The sequence below is a fragment of the Xiphophorus hellerii genome, chromosome 8, assembly GCF_003331165.1.
Source record: "Xiphophorus hellerii strain 12219 chromosome 8, Xiphophorus_hellerii-4.1, whole genome shotgun sequence".
Classification (NCBI taxonomy): Eukaryota; Metazoa; Chordata; class Actinopteri; order Cyprinodontiformes; family Poeciliidae; genus Xiphophorus; species Xiphophorus hellerii.
In genome coordinates, this window is record NC_045679.1 from 13,504,018 (window position 1) to 13,525,801 (window position 21,784).

Sequence of the window (21,784 nt, forward strand, 5' to 3'; positions counted from 1 at the left end):
GGAATTATCCATTTGCAGATGAAGACCTTATAGAAATGCTCTCTTCCTTTTCTATGTGAACTAAAACTGTGCAAAAGACATGCATTTTATGATTTAATATTTTATTTTCAAAGAATCTTGCTTTTTTGTAAAGTCTTTAAGCGGTTTTGACAAACGTTTTTGCTTTTCTTATAAAATAATTGGCAGTTTCAGACATTTGAAGCGAAAACCTGAGTCATATTGCTAAACAATGCTCTTATTTGATTGGAGTGATGTTCTATATAGATGATTAATTTCAGAAGTTGGCTCGTCTATTTCTCTTCAGAACAAACTGTTTCCAGTTCAGATGTCCTGAGAATGTCTCTTTATTCTGGTTATGTGTGTTAAAGCTTTAAAGTTTGCAACATTTGAATCAGTTTTGACAAATAACACTAATATGAACTCTTATTCTGACTCTATAATCTGTTAGAGGGACCTCTTGGAGGATACAGTAAGTATACATTCATCACATCAATCTGTGCTGGAGTTATTGTTTCTCCAGCACATATGTGCTTTTCTTCTTCTGATGTAGTGTTTCACTTGTATGTAGGCAGGGTTGATTCATTTGACAAAGAGACTTCAGTTTTCATTTTGGGTTTTACTGGAAGAAAACAATTGGTGACAGTCATGATTGAGGGGAAAGTACATTCTTGGTGCATCTAAAATCATGTCTTACAGTTTTATTCAGGTCAGAACAGCGAACTGCTCTGTCAGCTGGTGCAATTACAAAAAAGGGGGTTGACAGGTTTAAAATGGAACAAGAAGACACGGCAAAGTTTTGCCTGGAAGATGTTCAGTTATTGTCATGTAAGCCTGGGTGATTAAAACTCCTGTTTGGTAATGTTGAACAGTTTGTCCGACACTGCCAGGAGTGAGTTAAAAATCTATATCAAATAATTTCAGAATGAACTTAATTGGTTTTTGATCAAGGTATTTCAAAAAGCTGATTTTCCATAATGTTTTGTTTTAACTATTAACAGAGCAATGCTTTCACTTTGATTTAAAACCATAGTAAGCAATGTGTGAAAACAAGTATGAACACGTGCAGGAAAAGGAAACTCCTGCACACCCGTCTTACTTTCATGGCTTTATTCTGTGGTTTGTTCTGTATGTTTTTCATTGATGATGTAATGTGAAAAGTTTTGCCAAAGTTATTCAGGTATGACGATTTTTTTGTTTGCCAAATGGCAAATATCCCCAGCACCTTTGTTGAAGATGTGTATGTGCTGAAAAAAAATTTATACACTACGGAAAAAGGCAAGAAATTAAAACAAATAAGAAAAGAAATAATTATTTTATTTTAAAATTTGTTTATAATAAAATCAGCATCTCTACAATTCTTGTCATTCTTAACACTTCTCGTAGAACAAGCTTTTAGTTGTTTATAAGGACTCCCAATAGCTGCAGTACAATTTTTATCCTCACACCTGAATACTTTTTGTGCAGTTCTGTTTTGATTGTATTGTAATAAAGTGTAACTAAAGCATTTTAAAGTTATATTGCACTTTTTGGCCAATCAGAGTGTTTAATGTGGACATAGTTAATAAATAAGACTGTTGTGGGGGCTTTTGTATAAGATGAGGGCAAAAAAAACAGTCTTAGAATGAAAATGTTTGGTGTGTCACAAAGTGTTTGTCTTTTATTACTTACGTCCTTTGCCTTCATTTTAGTTTCAAAGCACATAGCACCACAAATGTCCTGTGACTTTTACGCAAGCATATTTTTCGAAGAAAAAAGTAACCCATATCCTGTTTTCGCCTTTGAAAGGAGACAAAATGTTTCTACACTAAGAAAATAGAAAAAAATTACAAAAAAAGTCAATTGTGTGAGAATGTAATAATTTATGTATGCTCTGGTCTTCTGAAATATGACAGGATTAGGCCAACAGTTTCCTGTTGCCAAATGGACATTTGAGGCGTAAGAAAAACCTGAATTGTAGAGAGGGTGGATATTCAGTTGTCAAATCAGTGACAAATCAATATAACATTTCAGTTATGAAAAATAAGAACATCTAGGATAAATTCAGATTTAGTTACAGCTGCAGCTCATGCTTGTGTCAGTTGATCAGATTCAGTATAAGTGTTATAAAGACTGTTAGTGTTAGTTACAACCAGGCACGATTGAATGTTTGACAAATCACCGCATCTTCTATATACTTCTTTTATATTATGAGCACAGTTTTAATGAGTGAGTTTTTCTTTTTTTTTTACTCGATGAACCCATAGGCATTTGGGATAAATAAGTCCATGATGTATTAATAACTACGTTTATATGCACAACAATTTTCTGTCTACTGACCTTTGCAAACATTTGACTCTACCTCAATTTATGTTGCATAAAATTTTCCGCTAAGCGCTGACTGCTTAATTGCTTTTAGTCACAGTGTGTGTCATTTGTGTTCACCCATAGCCTCAATTACAACCAAAGCACTTAAAATATGTGCGGTTGGTGCTATATTGAAATGGCTATTTGTTGATTTTACCAAGGTAGGCTTGATCTAATTTATGCACAGTTCGGTCTTAATTTTCTCTTTACATTGATTTAACTTTCTTTGGAGCATTTATTTTGTTAAACTTTGATTTTACATTTAGCTTTTTCCTGTACTAAACTTATAAAATGCTTTTATGATTTTTTTTTTGTTGTCTCTACAGACTGGAAAAAAAAGATTTTTTGATATTTTATCTGCTGTTGTCAAACAGGTTGGATCAAAAGAAATGCTGAATGAATGATTGATGCATCTTTTAAAGAAATCAAAATCACTCTTGCTTAAAAAAATATGTGCAGGCTAACTACATACTAGAAATGCTTGGGAACTTGTAAACTTTCTAAAACAAATACACTGTTGCATAAGCAAAGAAGGCGAGCCTTGCCAGTAACAGGCAATATGAACTTTAGACAACATTCCTGAAAGTGACCAAAACAGTTACTTCTGTTTACTTTAGCTTAAATGATCTATCCTGTCATTTGGTGGTATAAAAGTGATGCAGTACAGAGATTCAACTGATAGCACACTGCGATGGGTGTGTTTATGTTATGTGTCTGTGGTTAGTGACAGAATCTAAGCTATGAAATAGACAATAACATGACTTGGGAAATGGGAAGTTTTATTTAGTATTTTAAGGGTAAGACATCCAGATTGATCTTATATGCCAATAGCTACGTTTTGCTATATTTTCTGAGATTTTTATGGAAACCAGAAACATTTCCTCACCACATAGTGAGACAAGTTTCCCTTTTAGATTGAATATTTCATCCTAAAAAAGCGATCTGCTCTATACTAATCAAAGTTGTGTATTTGGTTTTAAGGTGGGCTACATTTGGTATGATTTGACATCTTAAATTTTGTACTCGTTGATCTTCTACAACAAATAAGACTTCTGGCTACGATGGTGCAGATAGCACAGCTGGTTTGAGGTGAGGCCTGTGAACAGTTTTGAGACGGGTTGTTTTGCACAGCTTCTCTGTAGCATACAGATGGTGTGTAAAGTACCGTCACACTCCCCTACTGTTGACTCCTCCTTCTGTTTTTATATCAGTCTTTGAAGGGGATTTCCCTTTTGAAGCGACATAGGCTGAGTTCAAAGGTGTTGATGCTTTTAAGTGATTGGAGGTTTAATGAGAAGATGGAAAAGCATTATTTGAATCGCTATCATTATTTTACATAGTTTGCCTGGGTTGCTACTGTTGACAACTGTTGCTGTTGGAGTTTTCTATGTCACTTGAGAAATATTTTGGCCTTTTCAGCTATGAGTCAGTGTGAACTGTCTTTGCCAGCTTTTCCCTTATGGACACCAGAACCTTGCAAGTTTTTCTCAGAAAAGCACAAAGGTACTTTCCTTTCAGGACCATGCCTCATTTTTCTGAGGTGTTGCTGTTTTCTACTTTGCCAAACCTCTATCATGTGTTTGTTTATGCAGTCTTTGCAAATTACATCATAGAATTAAATAATTTTATCAGCATAAATCAATGAAATCAACTGATTCATTGCTGGCATTTTGCCCTATGGGTTTTCACAAATTTTAAAGTAAAAAAAGAAATCCATTGAAGTCTTTAGAGTGTTCAGCAGTTGCTGTAGGATCTTATCTGAGGTCCTAATGGCGGGCTCTCTACCTGACAACTTCAGTATTTTATATATTGTTTGGATTTGATTTTTGGCATACTAAAGGTATAGCTAGCTTGAGAAGATACAGGGTACAACTGCAAAGTATCGGAAAAACAAGCAATTTTGTTATAATTGTTAAATATTTAAATAACTTCTGCGTTTTACCTCACATTTTCACCACTTGTCTCATATTTTTTCCACCATTACAACACTCTTCTGAGCTTGTGGGTCGTCAAGACCACAAAAATCTCAATTAGAAATGGCCAAAAATATTCTTGTCATGCAGAGCAGAAATAAATCAAGGCACTTAAATATAGTAACTTGTCAAATACTGAATCCAAGATGTCCAAGCTGCAGTCTTTGATATATTTTGCAGCTCTACTGGGGCACATATCCTTGGACATACGAACTGGACCAGAAGTTTGGGTCGGATCAACCACTTAGATTCCTTTGTGGTGAAGTGAAATAGTGATAATATTGTCAGTATACCTGATGTATACTGTATACAAAAGTAGAAATTTTGAGTTTCTTATTTTTTTTTGAAATGTTGAGCCAATAATATGGATATTAATGATCTATGTTTTATTTGCTTTTTGTCTGATAATATACGTTTTAGCTCCTATGCACACAGAAACCAGATAGCTGTCCATTTAAGGCAAAAAAGGAGAAAAACAACAGCCACTAACTAAATGAGTTATCAGAAAATTACCATCCCTTGCTATGTTTTACAGGACTAAAGAAGAATTAGTAGGGGTTAAAAGAAAAATCTCCAGCTGGTCAACTGTATATAAAGGAGAGATTCCCATTAAAAAACCTGGAAATGTACCAAAAAGGCTTTTAAATGGGAAAAATGGCAACAGGAATGTAATGGCCGATGAAGCCTTCTGAGAAGATTCCATTCTTTGTTTACAGTTTGGTCAATGTTTTTTTTATGAAGATGGTTAAAAGAAGCTTTCATATTCGAAAGAGAATACAATTTACTATGCAGACCAGGGTACAGATGAATTAACGTGTGCACACAAACGTATAAATCTTTTTCTGCATATTAAATAATGTTTATTAGAGGGGTGTGAGCTGAAAAGATTTATACCTACAAAATCTGCTTGACTTAGTGTGCAGAGTATTTCAATTTCTACATCATGATGATGTTCCTGGTCGATCTTAACAATAAAACTTTAGATAAGTTAGACCTAGTTAGAAATTTATCTTTTTTCTGTTTATAGTGGTTATATTCTCAATTCTTTCACTTTCAATACCTGTTTTTGAAAAAAAAGTATTCAAATTTTATTTGAAATGAGCAACTTTGTCATGACGATTTCCTGCCTGACCCATTTTGGGGATTGTACATTAACCCAGAGCTGCTAAAGCTGGAGCTGTGTTCCTCTGTCAGTGGCTATATTGTGCCTTTGTTTTCTGTCTTGTTTTAACCTGACCCATTTTGAAACCGCTGTTGAGTCATTTGTTCAGAACATATTGTTAATTTTTTTTTTTTATTTCAAATGTTTTCCTGTTTGGTAGAATTTATTGCATTTGTACTTCTAACTATACTAACAATGGAATCCTGCATGTAAACATAATAAAATAGTCAAATAATGTTTCGTCATCTTTATCTAGCTTTTACTTAATCTAGCACTGATGCACTTAATTTGCATTGCAGTGCTCTATGAGAATTAAGGGATACAGACTGAAAGTTTGTCAAAGTTATTGTAGTTCTCCAAGGAACAGTGTTGTAACTTTAAAGGAAGCTCAACATGTTTTTGATTGAATTGCCCAGTTCATGTCAGTTGAATAGGAGGCACTTGTAGCTGCCAGTGGACCCGAGAGGTGATAAGCAGTAAAATGTGGCTGAACTGATATCCATAACTCAAACAAGCATGGCTGATAACACACATCTGACTCACTGTCTGCAGGCTTGGTGATAAACGTTTTGGGTGTGTAAACAGCAACAAAAATTAGTGAACTGTCCTTTTTTTTTCATTCTTCTCTATAGACTTGTTTTAAGCTTCCAACCATGCAAACTCAGCAATGTCAGTGTCACCTAAAACAGAGGATTTAAAAATACTTAGCACTACAGTGAACCCTCGCTATATCGCGGTTCACCTTTCACGGTCTCGCTGCTTCGCGGATTTGCATCGTGCGTTGTGCTCTGCATTCTGATTGGCTAAACAGTCTCCCCGCTTCTTCTCTACCTGTGTGTCAACAACGTTGCGGTTTAATATGTACACGTACGTAAAACAGCTTGCCAAATTTAACATAATCGATGGTGGCATGTCGGTTTATAAGAATCTTTTTGCCCAGAAGAAAAAAGAGCGACAACAGCTACCGATAAATATGTTCTTCTCTCGAAAAAACACACCTGCACTGCAGGCTTTAGAAGAAAAAAACCGCTACAGAGCGGAGTCAGGATGCAGCGGCTCAGTCAGAAGAGCAGTGAAATACACGTGAGTCACTATTTGTCCTACTGTACTTTGCTTTGTTTTTTTTCATAATCATTTTTTATTTTCTCCCGTTCTAATCCAATGACTCAGGTCGCGGTGGGGCGGCGCTGATCTCCGCAATTCGGGCACGGGAATCCGCCTTCAGTTCGTATTAAAATTATTATTTTACAGTACAGTAGTTATTTGTAAAAAATTAATTAAAAAAATGTCTATACAGTACTTTTTATTTGTTAAACAAATGTTTGGGCCTGTTAAAAGGTTTTGTTCTTTGGTTTCAATGTATTATGGAGTATTTCATTGTATAATAATTGTAAAAAAAATAAAGGTTATTACTTCGCGGATTTCGCCTATCACGGTTTCCTTTTTTAACGTAACCCCCGCGAAAAACGAGGGTTCACTGTACTGTCCCTTACAAAAGCTTGCAGACACTTTAACATTTTGTCATATTACAGCCATAAACTTGGACTTATTTCATAGGAATTTATCAGATAAACCAACTTAAGGTACAGTATAATTGAAGAAAAACGACACATGGTTTTCAAAACTGTTTTACATATTAAAAACATAAAAAGTGAGGCATATAATTGCATTAATGTCATTCAGATAATATCATAGAACCACCGATTGCTGTAGTTATAGCAGCAAATCTTTCTGGGTTTGTCTACCAGCTTTACACAGCAGATTTTCCCCCTTTTGTCCCTGGAAAATAGCTCAAGCTCAGTCACTTATGTTCAATATGTTCTTTGAATTATTTGCTATGATGTAAGATTTTTATTTTGGGAAATAAGGATAAAATCGAGATTGTGATTTTGCTGCAAAGGAGTTTTATGATATTTTTAACTTCATTGCCCAGCAGTGAGCCAGAAACTGACTCAACTGCATAAAATAATCTTCAGGAACTTCTGCGTTCACTCACTTATTTTTGACTTATTTCTCCTTTTGTTGCAGTTTTTCAGTAAGGAGCACATGGCCTTTATTCTGCTGACAGACATGGACCCTCTTTCTTCCAACCCTACAACACTTGACGGCTTATCCACTGACCCTGACCCCAAGCAGGAAGTAAAGGCAGTTACTTTAACTCTTCACCTTTACCACTTGGGAAAGACTGAAGAAAGGAGCAGCTGCTCAGAAGACACCCTCACATTTCCACCGGGAGAGTATGTAGCAGAAGAACTGTGCATCACCGCTGCCAAAGCTTGTGGTGAGTTCCCTTAGCATTTTACTTCTCAGATTTAACCTATACAACTGTCATATTTGTTTAGCTGATTTAGGTCTTTACTTAGCAAATCTTTTAATGGTTTTTGCACAAAAAAAACAAAAACTCCAATCCGTTTCACTCTCGAACAATCATCTTGGGTTTATAGGCAGTTACTTACTATGCTCCGTTTACATGTTTCTTGTTCTGCATTAGCAACTTTTTAAGTGTTTACGTACATCGTGTTCTCATTTTTAACATCACATCTTATTGTTCCTGTAAGATTGTTTGGTTCTGCTTTTGATGGTGTTTGTGTGCCTTGCTGAGGAACCACACCTGATCTAAATGCATCATAGCATTTAGATCGGATCAGAAGGTGTTGTTTTGTTTTAATCAATAAACAAATATGTGTAGTGAAAATTGTGGATAAAACAAGTATGGTCATTCCACCAGTATTTCTGATATTTAAAGCAAACAACAAATCAATAAATATCAGTATCAACAATTATCAAGATTGCAAATAGGAAACGCTTATATAATGATATGTTTTTCAGTCATATCGTCCAGCCCAAACACAAACTAGTATTGACAATATATTAAACACTGTTTGCTATAAACATAGATGGTACTGTACATTAGTCTTGTTTTGCTCTTTTGCCTTGCTTGAGCTAGTATGTTTTGTAATGATTAAATTAGTAAGTATCAATCATTCAGGCTTTTGTTCAAAGTGCTTCTTTGAACCTTGACTGCTCTTGGACATATTTTGCAACTAACAGCCAATAATTTCACATTTATGGGTGTTGTTATGTGGTGTAATTTACCCACATCTGAACTATGAATCTATTTTGTTTCTACACATAACAATTTGGGGAAATTGAAAATTTCACTTTATTTGGGCAACTGTGAAACATCCCAAACTTTGGGGCAGATCAAACTAGCAAACTCTGGTTCACCTGAGGGTCTGTTTTCTTGAAAGTTAACTCTGGTATGGTTTAGTTGGTGGGAATGCAAAGAAACTGTGCACTGTTATCCTTTGCTGTATTTTCTACAGTTAAATACCACAAAATGTCCAGTAAAACTACCATAAGACATCTTTACAAGTAGTTACTGTAATTTGCATTGCATTATGGGTATAGTACATAGTATTACAGTAACTTACTGTATGTTTTGAATTTGCAGTAATTTACTGTTTACACATTACAGTAGTGGTACTGTACTTATAATATACAGTAAGAATTATATTTGATTCCCAACGGTCATCATACACTGTTAGCCTTTGCTGTATTTATTACAGTTAAATACCACAAAATGCCCAGTAAAACTACCATAAATAGGGTGACCATATTTTCAGTTGGGAAAACCAGGACACGTTGTAGCGAGGGGGGTGGGGGGGTCTGAAAGCGGGGAAACTCTTTTGTAAATAGTAGGTAAACATACATTTGCGCTTTCGTATGTTGTTTTCGTACTGACAGCCACGCTATCTATCTTCTGATTAAGAACAGGGCTGCCCGCACTGACGCGGCTCAGGGATTACGTCACACGCAGGGCCGTGCGCAGTGCCCTAGTGCCTGTAAATATAATGGTCCAATGAAGGTAATTTAAAAAACAGGACATTTCCTCACTTTCTAAAAAAAACCCGGGACGCCCGGGACAGGACGTGAAATACGGACATGTCCCGGGAAATACGGACGTTTGGTCACCCTACCATAAGACATCTTTACAAGTAGTTACTGTAGTTTGCATTGCATTATGGGTATAGTACATAGTATTACAGTAATTTACTGTATGTTTTGAATTTGCAGTAATTTACTGTTTACACATTACAGTAGTGGTACTGTACTTATCATATACAGTAAGAATTATATTTGATTTCCAACGGTCATCATAGCTGCTTCATCGTGGTTCCCTGTTTCTGTATTTTTACTCCTTTAGTGGTTAACATATTTTTAAGGCAGAAAGAGAGCATGTACTTTTGTTTTTTTCACATCCTAGCTAACATTAATATGCAGTTTATCTAGCTACGTCATCAAGCGTGGCTTCGCTTCCAACTGTTTTCTGATGACGTTTGTTTTAAACTCCGAAGCTTTTTCTCTCCAAGTGCAAGTGCAGCTCTGTCTCCGTGCTGTGGGCTCACACTGCTTCAGCTCTTCAAGACAGGTAAAAAAACACTTCTTAGAAAACTGTTTGAAGCCAAAGCCTAGTCTGGAAATGTACATTTTAGATGGAGTTAACGTAGCTTATAGCACGTTAACTTATAGCTCGTTTGTGCTGGTTAGCCTGGTAAAATAACGTTACCTTTACTAACTCTGGTGTTTTATATAACTGGCATATTGCAACCTTATAAGTTACGTGTCTGTAAATGAGGTGAAAGATAGGAAAATATGATGGTGTTACTTTTTGAGCTGGTTCGGAATTAACGTTAGCAAAGGTGCTAATTTTACCGCTGAAGGTTTTAGCTTGACTTTTACCGCTTAATCTTCCTCGGGCGGCTTTGGGTTGAGATTAGCTCAGTGCTGAGTGTCTGTTAGCATTGTTGTTACATCCTTTGTCGAACAATATAACCTTAACTGATAATTGATCCCCCCCTTCTCTTTTTTTTTTTTTTTACATCTAATGACTGTTCATTTGTTTAAACCATGATCTTGCAGATGTTAAAAGTGCAGATTAGCTACGTAGGTCAGCAAGGATGAATTTCTAACTTTGTTCTTTTTTTTCTTTTCTTCAGATGACCTTTTTTTTTAACTCCCAAGCTTTTTCCCTCCAAGTGGCTGTGCAGTTCTGTCCTGCTGACTGCTAACATAGCTTCAACTCTTCAAAAGACAAGACAACAGGTAAAAAGACAGCTCTTCAAACATATTTGAAGCCACAAAATAGTCTGGAAATGTAGAGGAGCAGCTAACCTAATCTATAACTTTGAGCTTGCTACAGCTGGTTAGCCTGCTAAAGTACCATTACATCTCCAACATAGTGTATAAGAGTCTGTAAATGAGGACAAAGGTGAAAAACATTAAAGTAGTTTCTGTTATTTTTTGAGTTGGTTCAGCCACAGTGGCAGGTGGACAAAAAAGTTAATTTCCAACCCTGGTTACACATAAGGACTGTTCACATGTTTAAACCATGCTCCTGTAAATTTAAAGTTAAGTCAGTACTAACAGGTGCAACTATGTACAGGTGTAAATTCTGCAGCATTTGTACTTCAGAATTTACAGAATTTTGTAGTCATGTGAAGAAACATCAACACACAGCTAATTATCGGTTTGCATGTGGAATAGAGCAATGTCCTGCTTCCTTCAGAACATTTTCTGCATTCAGGTCCCACATGCACAGGAGTCACCGCCATTGCAGAAGTCAGACTGAACACTTGTGGAATGTAATGCTTTAAAAAATGCATTTAGCCCCACAAACTGTCATTCACATCCGCTGTTTCAGAGTGGTAGCAGGATGTAGGAGTAAAATCTAGTCTAGTCTCCGGGATGAGGTTCTCAAAAACCTGTTGTAATCTGAGTGAACTGGCCCTTTAAATATAAATTACTACCAGTAATTCATATTTAAGAGAGTTTTCCTTTTATGTTTTAAAGGTATCTTCCACCAAGATGTCTGTTGAAATGGAAATGACCTTACCCACTACACCAAGGGTAATCATGCTTGGTAAGAGGAATATTTTCTATCACTATAATTTTTTCGTAGCAATGTATGTAATTGTTATGGTAGTCTGTACTTTTACTCACTAGCGTTAGCCTGACAAGGGTTTGTCTATTTTAGGAAATAGCTTGATGTCTGCAACCCGGTGGATGGTCAGTATGGAGGAGAAGGTATTTTTCCAGCCTGAGCAACTACATGACTTTGCCAGCGTCCTTGCTGTCTTTTTTGGGTCATATTCTGTCTTCAATCTGGAGTATCAGGAGTCAGCATCCACCACGCTGGAGATGATACAATGGCAAGTACTCTACACCAAGCCATTTATGAATTAAATTTAATGACAGTTTGACTGATGATGAAGAACCATAGCTGATTGCTGTATTGTACGTCTTCATTAAAAATTACAATTAATATATTTTATTTCTGTTAAAAGATTCTTTGTGAGGATCAATCCAGATGTTGGTACCAAATGCACAGCCAAAGTCGGTACAAGCCGCAAGACGGGAAGTCTTGTCAAGAAGAAAGTAGTCAGTGTCAACTCCCAGATCACCACCTTCTTCCAACAACTTGCTGAATTTGAATGGAGGACTTCCAACTAGGTAAGTATTTTACCAAATGTAAATGTTTATTATTTTGTTGTCTTTTCCTCCTATCTTGCATGCTCTGACTTTACTTTAGCCTTTTTAATATGATTTTAATGATTATTTATAAATGCCATGTGATTCCTACACAATAGCCCTTTAGAGTAGCCTGCATCTTTTCTGTGTCCGTGGTAAAAAGTGGATGTCGCTGCATCTCTTAATAAATCACAGAAATGTATAAGTGTGTAGTCGTTTAAGTGTGGTGTATTTTTATACTATGCAGTTTTCAGTTTATTAGGCACACCTTTGCAGTAATCCGTCAGCACCAACAAAATGACTAAAAAGATTGTTGTACTTCATCGTCCCCTTGGGGACATTTGTAGTACGCAATCTTTTGAATTACTGAAGACTGACTGACTGACTGACTGACTGCTTTTGCCATAAACAATCCAAAAACCTGAAGTGAAGCCAGTCCTGCTCATTCTTTATGCAGCTTCTATTATCACTTCAGTCCAATTGATTTTTTTTTAAAACAAATTATCAACTTAATGCTGCTTTATGACAAAGATTTTATGCATGTGAACATTGTCACTTCAGCTTAATTTGTCAACTTCCTGTCGATTTGAAAATGTAGATAACTTCCTGACCATCTCATGACCTCCCACATTGTCTGTCTTATTCTTTACAGTTCAGCTTCCACAAGATGGATCCCACTGATTTTGTTTGACGAATGGAATAAAAGTTCTTCTGATGTAGGAAATGTGTTCTATGGTTTTGTTGTTTTACAGCACATTATATTGTATTGTGACATTGTTTTTTATGACATTGCGAATATGTAAATGGATTTTATTTCTACAAATCTGCTGAAAATAAATACCTGTTATTCACAGTACTTGGACTAAAATTTCTTTTATGAAATTTTTCGGTTTATGGTAAAATATTCTTATCTTAAAGAAATGTAAACTTTAATTTACAGTAAAACTCTGACATTATGTTGTGAAACAAGTTTACAGTAGACCAGCTTTACTATAAAATACAATTACTGTATTATACTAGAAACTACATTTACAGTAATGCAGTTATAACTGTAAAGCACACTCACAGTAAAAATTAACTGTGAAATATCATAACAGTAAAGGTACTGTAGAATGGTAATTACAGTAACTTACTGGCAACACTGTTGCCAGTAAGGGTACTGTTGCCTTACTGGCAAGAGTACTGTAGAATGGTAATTACAGTAACTTACTGGCAACAGTGTTGCCAGTAAGGGTACTGTTGCCTTACTGGCAAAAGTGTTGCCAGTAAGAGTACTGTAGAATGGTAATTACAGTAACTTACTGGCAACAGTGTTGCCAGTAAGAGTACTGTAGAATGGTAATTACAGTAACTTACTGGCAACACTGTTGCCAGTAAAGGTACTGTAGAATGGTAATTACAGTAACTTGCTGGCAACAGTGTTGCCAGTAAGTTACTGTAAAATTACAATAAAAGGTCTAACAGTGTGTTGCAAACCAAAGAGTGGTGAAACATGTTGGAAAGCTGGCTGCTTGCCTGCTCCTACTGCTGGGCAGCTTCTTGCGATGAAGCCATTAGGTATGAACTCCAAAGAGAAATTTAAATTCTGCATTAATTTTCTGTTGCTCCATTGCTTGTTTGTGTTGTGAACGAGCTGGCTAATAGAAATGAGTTTTCAGCTAGTGAGAAACAAACTCACTGAAGATGACGCCAAAAGAGCAGTAGGATGATGCATTCCTTAGGTTTTGTGCCAGCTCCTTGCTGGATTTCTTTATTCTTGCCTCTTCATCTGCTATTTATAGTTTTTACTTGTTACACTTGTCTTCCACTGATATTAACGGTCTCTTTGTAGTATGTGCAAGCAGAGGATCCTTAATTGGATAAGAAAAGCAAGTAGTCAAAATCCAAAAGAAAACTTTGGAAACATCCTGAAGCAGCCGAGCTTCTGCCTAACAGAGAACCTTTCCCTCGTGCCTTTCCATCTCTGCTCCTCCAGAATAGAAGCAGCAGCAATTAGCGAACACCTGGTGGAACTGTGCATCAGCTGAGCTTATCATATGACCTACTTCTCAGTTCAATGCGCCTAAGAAGTGTTGTAAATGGCATAATGAGAAACATTGTGATGAGATGCTGAAGGTGAAGTGTCAGAATTAGTATCTTCTTAAAGAGACAGAGGCCCAATTTCAAGGCATTAAATTATGAAGTCTTAATTTTTTTTAAGTTACCGTACATTTGATATCATAGTTGTAACAACTGAAGGTAATAGTTACTTGATATTGCTACAAGGGTGCACTAAAATGCCATAAATTTCATTTTAAAAAATCTGAATGACAACCTACATCTATTAACGTGGTCTTAAGGTCTCCATGTTTTATTTTAGTATGTACATCTCAGTCTCAGTTTGTAAAGTTCAGAAGCAGTTCAGTGTATCAGCCAGTCTACAAATATGACCGGTATTTTCACTTTTAGTGTTGGCTATAGGTGTCCTTTGACTATAGCCACTTTCACTACACGTAGTTACAAATGCCCCCTTAACTAAAGACTGTACATGAATAAAGAGTGACACACATGCGCTGCACCCTTGTGGTAATGGACAGATTCCACAGGCAGTCAGCAGGGCATACTAAGATACTGGATACTAAAGTATAATTTCTAGAGTAAAATTATGGTAAAAAGCCGAAACAGGTGGAGCTTTTGGTCTGATTTCAGGGTATTTCTGGTTCTTAAAAGAAAATGTATCAAGATGACAAGACTTTTTGTTTTACTACACTAAGAAAAAGTGATTTTTTTTGCAACTTTTCCTCATAATCATGTACAGACAAAGTTTGCCAGACAGTTAGAAACGGGAGGTATTACATGCAAATCTGTGGGAGTCAGGGTAGTGATGCTGCTGTAACAGTGGTTAGTCCGTTAAGGACACATCTGGAAAAAATAAAACTCTTTTGCTTTGCTTTAATGCTATTCTGTTTTACTCTTGGGTTGGTAGCGAGTAGAAGTTCTTAAAAATATTTCCCTGCAGCCAACTGCATCTTGTATTGCTGAAAAATCCTGATTGTGCTTTTAGCATTTAGACAATTTTCTCTTTGTAATTTAATGGAAAAAGCTTTTCTGTTTTTCATAGAAAACAAAAAATATTGTATCTATTATTTCCAGAAATTCACAACAAAGAAAATCAAATAAGTACTTTGATTTTGTTGCTCAATGGAGCAACAATGTCTTTGTTGCTCCATTGATTATAGTTATTATTCTTTATTGAACTCAGTCTGCTTTCACATCTTGTTTTAATTTTTTTTAAGATAACTCATATGTGGAAGTGTTCTGTTTTTGATCTGCTTCTTGCCTGTGTTTCTTCTTCCACAATCTCTTGCACCATTTTTTTGATATGTTAAACAAGTTATGCCTCTTGCTGTTCCTTGTGTTTATCCTCTAATATTGAATTCCTCTCCAGCTCAGTCTGTTTTTTATTTACACGTCTGTCTTTCCTGCTGTCTCTCTCTCTTTTTGTCTCTTTCTTGGTTGGACCACATTTGTATCACATGTGTGACATTGTTTTCAATGGTTGAGCACGATTACAGACAGACATCTTTGTTAAGTTTGCGTTCTGGTGGTCCTGAATAGGCCTGTAACAAAACAGTATCAACATGTAACAATACCATGGTAATGGCTTGTAGCATACAATGACACCATCATGTACTGTATGTTAATAATGCAAGAACACATTTGCAAAGATCATTAAACTTTAAATTCTAATGAACAGTAACTCTGGAACTGGAAGACATTTTAAATATCCAAATAAATAAACAAAACAAGTAATAAAATAAGTTAAAGGCTCTGTAAACAAAATTGTCCTTCAAAAAAGGGCTAGACTTTTGAAACTTTTGTCATTAAGTTTTTGGTAGAAAGAGAAGAGAAAAACAGTAAATCATGCAAATGGAAAATATTGAGCTTGTTTTACTTTATCATGCAATTAACTGATTTACATAACTGCATTCCTACGTAGTGATGTCTGCAAAATGTATGCTACATTGCAAAACATTTTATTTTCTATTTCATGTTATATAACTTCTAAAAATAGCACAATACATTCAATTTGACTGTGCATGTATAAACTTTGCCTCGCAAAAGAATTCATACCCTTTCAACTTTTGCACATTTTCTCACATTACAACCACAAAACCTCAATGCATTTTCTGGGATTACATGTGATAGACCAATAGAATATAGAGCTTTTTTGTGAAGGGGAAGGCTAAGGAGGTATGATTTATACATTTTTTTTACAAATAAAAAACTAAGCAGAGTGGTGGGCATTTGTGTTTAACCCCCCTACACAGAACCACCATATTAATGCAAATCTAAGCTTCTAGTCTTATGTCTCCACCAGATTTACATCTAGGAACTGAAATTTTTGCCGTGCTGCATCTGCAGTTGTGCAGATGCTTTTTCCATTTCCAGATCATTGAACAGTGTTCTGTGAGTTGTCTGAAGGTTGGGGCATCACTGCCTTAAACTGTATGCTAAGTTTGCTTGGACTTCTGGAGCAAAGTCATTACTCTGTATTTGATTTAGAGGTGTCAAAGTGAAGGACGTCAGATATAAATGTACTCTAAATCTTAAAGATATTTGTAAGTTTTTGCTAACTGTTTATACTTTTCCTTCATTTTATAGTAAACACACCCAGTTCACTTGTTTTTTGTATATGTAGGCATTTCATATCTTAATGAACATGGGACTTGACTTGTTCAAACTTTGACATTACTTCCCCTGTTGTGGTTCGGCTACTTCCTTTTAAGCAGGACTTCTCATCTCTTGCACTTGCCTCACATTTGACTGCTTCCTGTGGTACAATGACATTTTCTGTCTGCCAGTTCCAGTTGGTATGATTGGTAAAACTGCTTACTTTGTTCTGGTGCAGACTGAAAAACGGTGGGAGCATAAGACACAATAATGCAAAGACAATTGGACTTAATTCTTAGTAGTTTGTCACTTTTACGATTTAATCACAAGATGAAACACATACAGTTCACACTGATTGTTGTCGTTATTAGATCTGTCACCCTTTATTGCAAAACTAGAGATTTTTGCAACTGACAGAAAACAGAGGGATTTTTTATCAGACAATGTTAAAATATCAGCCTGTTAAAATATACTACAAATCTTTGGGTGAATAAAGAAATGCTCACTGCATCTCAGGTTTTTCTTATTATTGAAGAGATGCTGAGGTTACATTTGCGAGGTGGTTGGTGGTTCTCTGGGGAATTCTCACAATGTTCAGCGGTGTCTCTGTAGATTTGAGACGAAAAGGTTTGAATGTAGTAAGCCACAAATTCAACAAAGTAAAATTAAAAATCTGAAGTTTTAGCAAAATGTTTTTTCCTGTTAAGCACCTGAGCTATTGCATGTGAGTCTTCATAATAATTAAGATTTTTCTTTTTTTTGGTTGAGTGTACCAATACAGACAGCTGACAAAGGTGCCTTATTTTCTTATTAAGTATCAAAAAGGTGGGTTAATGTCATACTTTCCTATAAGTCCACGTTTTAGTTTTCATTATGGCATTTATATTGGAGCTAAACTAAAAATTTAAGGATATTTGTTCTCTCTTTCAGGAATTAGCCCGGTGTACTGCAGCTTATTTTGCCTGATGAGGGAAAATGACCGAATATATTTTCCTCCTAATCACATCTTCAAACTGCACAACTCAGCCAGTGAAAACCTGCACTTCAGAATCAGGTAGCATACTTTAGGGGTTTTTATTCTTCAATTTTAAAAAAAACAAAAGCAAAACTTGTTTCAGTGGTGAATATTTTTTTCTAGTTTTGCTGATTTTTCTTTTCTTTTTTGATATGCTTTTTGTCCAGATACTATTTTCCAGGCTGGTATAACAGCAGTAGCTCCTTCTACGCCCATCGTTATGGCTTGTCCAAAGAGATGGAAAGCCCAGTAATGGATGACTGTGTCATGGCCTACCTGTTTGCTCAGGTTTGTCTTAGTGCGTCAAGCATTACAGCAGAAAGTGTTGCTTAAGGACTAATCTTCTCTACTGAAGCTCCAACACTTCTCTTTTTGTTCTCATTTACCCTTTTTAAGATGACAAGAAGAGCTGCTGGGTGGAGATAGCTTCTTATTTCCTTCTCTTTGACTGACTGGCAGTCTGCATGTCCTCTGTGTCAGCCCTTTGTTTTGTTTAGCTATGAAAACAGGAAGTGAGGTAGTAAGAGTTTTCAAGAAGCGCAAATGAGGAACAAGACTCGTTTTAGGATTCCATGTGTTTGCATGAGTCTTTGCATACAGGCCTGTGGTTTTGTGTATATGCCTGAGTTTCAAAATAATTTCTGCTTTTTTTGTCCTCACATTTGTGCAAACCTCACATGCACACACACCACACCACTTTGGTTTGACTGTTTATCTCTAGGGTTACATTGTCATCATGAGCAGCTACAAAGTTTTTGCTGTATGTATATATGCACAGTAGTTGTTTAAAGGTTTAAGGTATCTTGTCTCCTGATACACAGTGAGCTGCTAACAACATGTTTGACCTGCTCCTTTCGCTGCTACATCTATTTTTAACATTTATACTTTTGAAATCCTTCACCTGTTGCAGTGGCGCAGTGACTTTTTAAATGGCTGGGTTCATATTCCGGTCAGCCATGAATCTCAGGAGGAGTGCCTGGGTATGGCTGTTCTCGACATGATGAGACTAGCTAAAGAGAGCAATCTGTCACCGGTGGATATCTACAATGATACCAGGTATTGGATGCTTCCTCATTTAATATGGTAAAAATGGCTTGTACCATCCAGAGGAACGCTTCACACTAAAGACAGTCATTGACCCATTCTGGCACATATTCATTTGCTGAGTGAATATGAGAAATGTTGATGAAACGTAGAGCTGCAGCTCCGACAAATTTGGAAACTCCTCTGTTGATTAATTTATTAATTTATTGGGTAATTGGATAGCCATGTTCGACATCATTAGGCTTCTTTTGGAAGCACCATACTAGTATTTGAAATTAAAATGTCATCTGTAGTTTTCTTGCATAAAAGTATTTCTGAACAGCAACTCGGTAACAAACATAGTGTGGCTTGTACTGCATTTTTTTATGTATAACTGGTAGGTGTTCTCCACGAATTGGCACTGAATAGTTCATATACATCCATTAAAGCTGCAGTGTGTAACCTTTATAAATATGTTTTATATATATATATATATATATATATATATATATGTTAAAACTGTCACTATGTTGTGACAGTATAGCATGAGATATATATACGGTAATCTGAAAAAATCAACCTTGTCTGCCTCCTCCCTGTGGTATAGCAGCCATTTTCAGAAATACATTGCTCAGTCAGAAACAACCAATCAGAGTCAAGAGGGTCTTAGCGGTGCTCAAACCCTCACCCTCATCCCCTGCTACTCTACAGCTACTTCTCTACAACGGAACCTGTTGTGAATGTTCAGGCTAGTTAACATGAAAATAGTTTTTCTACAACTGTAATTTGTTTCTCCGCCAGTAGCACATTGAGCAGAGCTTACACGAGGTTGATTTACGGTACCAAGACAAGCCTCCTAGCTCTGATTGGTTGTTTTTGACTGAAAGCAGTGTATTTCTGCCGATGGCAACAGTAGAACTTGGAGGAGGTGGAGGATCCTGATCTTTTCATAGATAGTCGGTCATGACATGGTGACAGTTTTAACAAAAACGTGCTGTTTTTTCAAAAGTAAAGTTTAAAATGGTATTTGTTTTTCCATTACTTTCTTTTCTTCTAAAGTGATCAGAATGGTTAGTGTTCACTTGCTCACTGAATGAAATATCTTAAATTTTTTTTCACCTTCATCTCCATCTAAAACCCGTCTGACCCCTTCCCTGCTTTAGCTACAAGTCCTTCCTCCCCAGATGCATGAGGAACCGCATCCAAGAGTACAACCTGCTGACCCGGAAGAGGATCCGCTACCGCTTCCGACGGTTCATCCAGCAGTTCAGTGAGTGCAAAGCCACTGTATGCAACCTGAAGCTCAAATACTTGATGAACCTGGAGATGCTGCTGCCCTCTGTGTACTCTGAGCGCTTCCAAGTGACTGACCTGTCCTCACGAGAGGTTACCATCGTGGTGATGGGCAACAAGGGCATCCTTTGGTCTAAAGGAAAAGGAGAGGAGGGAGCAGAGGAGGTAAAGGCTTTAATGAAAACCCGTAGGATGTTGATGTGTCGAGTCATAGGGGACAAGTAAAAAAAAAATTCCTGTGTTTACCTTTTATGTGACTAGGAGCTGGAGATATATTGTGATTTCCCAGAGGTGATCGACATCAGCATCAAACAAGGCAGCAAGGAAGGCTCAGCAGAAAGTCGCATCGTTTCCCTCACCAGACAGGACAGTCAGATCTTGGTACAGTGCTTTCCCCTTTCCACACAGCTGTTACTAATAACTGTAATACCTTTCAGATGCAATTATTGATGAAGAGTCTAGAGCTAATTTACTGCACATGCATGACATCCAGGAAACCTGTTTGTGACTTTGAATGCAAGTCGTGTCTTTTCTTTGACAACAGCAGAAATATTAAGGCTTTACTTAGAGCAATCTGTTCCCTAAGCAAAATATCTGCAAAATTATTGACAGATGTAATCAAAGTAGTTGAGAAGGAGCCTAAGATGAGATATTAGCTTCAAAATTTAATATTCTTTGCAACTCATGCCATGCTGTGCAAAATTACTCATATGGCATAAACGTTAAGTACTTCTAATAAGTAAGAAGGATAAACTTTTAAATTACATTTTCAAGGACGCAAAAACGTTTTACCAGTAAAGATTAAGTTTTGTAATTACCGTGCATTCACATTAATATATTAATTTATGTAGCCCAAAATTTACATTGATTTCAGTACATCTAGTGCAGAATAACAGTTCCATTGAATTATTTATTTTGCACCTCAAAGGAGCTGGAGTTCCAGTTGCTCTCCGAGGCCCTGTCTTTTGTTTCTTTGGTTGATGGATATTACCGACTGGTCGCCGACGCCCATCACTACCTGTGTAAAGAAGTTGCCCCACCAAGACTTTTCGAGTGCATTCAGAGTCACTGCCATGGCCCTGTATCGTGAGTTTCTCTGTTGTTTACTAGACCAGCACATGAAGCATGTCGTCATGCCCTCACAACCACAAACCTTTTAACGCAAAGGGCACATTTTGCTTCTTTGATCACAGGATGGAGTTTACAATTAGTAAGCTGCGCCGTTTGGGTAACTATCAAGGCCTCTACATCCTACGCTGCAGCCCCCGAGAGTATGACAAATTCTTCATGTCCTTTGTTGTTGGGGTAAGATGTTTTGAATTTGTTCCCCTGCGTCTCATTTGAACCAGTAGGTTCCAGGATTACGTAACAGCTATTATTCAAGGAGGACAACATTTTGTTTTTAGTTGCACTAAATGTTTGATTTAAGTATGTAATTCCATGCAGGATTACTGCAGAAATTGGAAACATACCTGGAAAATCTTCCAGATCCAATGTTTTTCTTTCATTTATTTCAAGTGTCTTTTCCTCCACGCTTTTATTCTTGTCTTTGCTCACTTTCCTTGTCCTTCATTGTGTCATTCTTCCTGGTGTCCATCCTTCTCTGTGCTGTTATTTTCTTGAGACTTTCCCTTTCAGCTTTCCTTGTGTTGTCTCCCGTTATTTTCTTCATTCTGTTTTTTTCTGCCTCTCTTCTTCCCTTCACTATTTCCTTGTTGTTGCACTTTCTTTTTTGTGTTCTTCCTTTATTTGTGTCTTCCATTCTTCCTCTCTTCCTTACCTCTTTTCTTG

General features: G+C 36.5%; 1 protein-coding gene across 1 annotated transcript in view; it reads left to right on the forward strand.

The window, feature by feature from the left end:
• The window catches only part of LOC116724107 (tyrosine-protein kinase JAK2-like), a 39,872-nt gene that overhangs the window by 8,312 nt on the left and 9,776 nt on the right, over positions 1 to 21,784 (forward strand). Inside the window, exons 2-9 of the mRNA XM_032569475.1 lie at positions 7,507 to 7,759; positions 17,593 to 17,716; positions 17,845 to 17,965; positions 18,588 to 18,733; positions 19,864 to 20,158; positions 20,255 to 20,374; positions 20,922 to 21,079; positions 21,187 to 21,298. Of these exons, the coding sequence (XP_032425366.1) occupies positions 7,507 to 7,759; positions 17,593 to 17,716; positions 17,845 to 17,965; positions 18,588 to 18,733; positions 19,864 to 20,158; positions 20,255 to 20,374; positions 20,922 to 21,079; positions 21,187 to 21,298 (1,329 nt within the window). The remainder of the gene's footprint in view (positions 1 to 7,506; positions 7,760 to 17,592; positions 17,717 to 17,844; positions 17,966 to 18,587; positions 18,734 to 19,863; positions 20,159 to 20,254; positions 20,375 to 20,921; positions 21,080 to 21,186; positions 21,299 to 21,784) is intronic.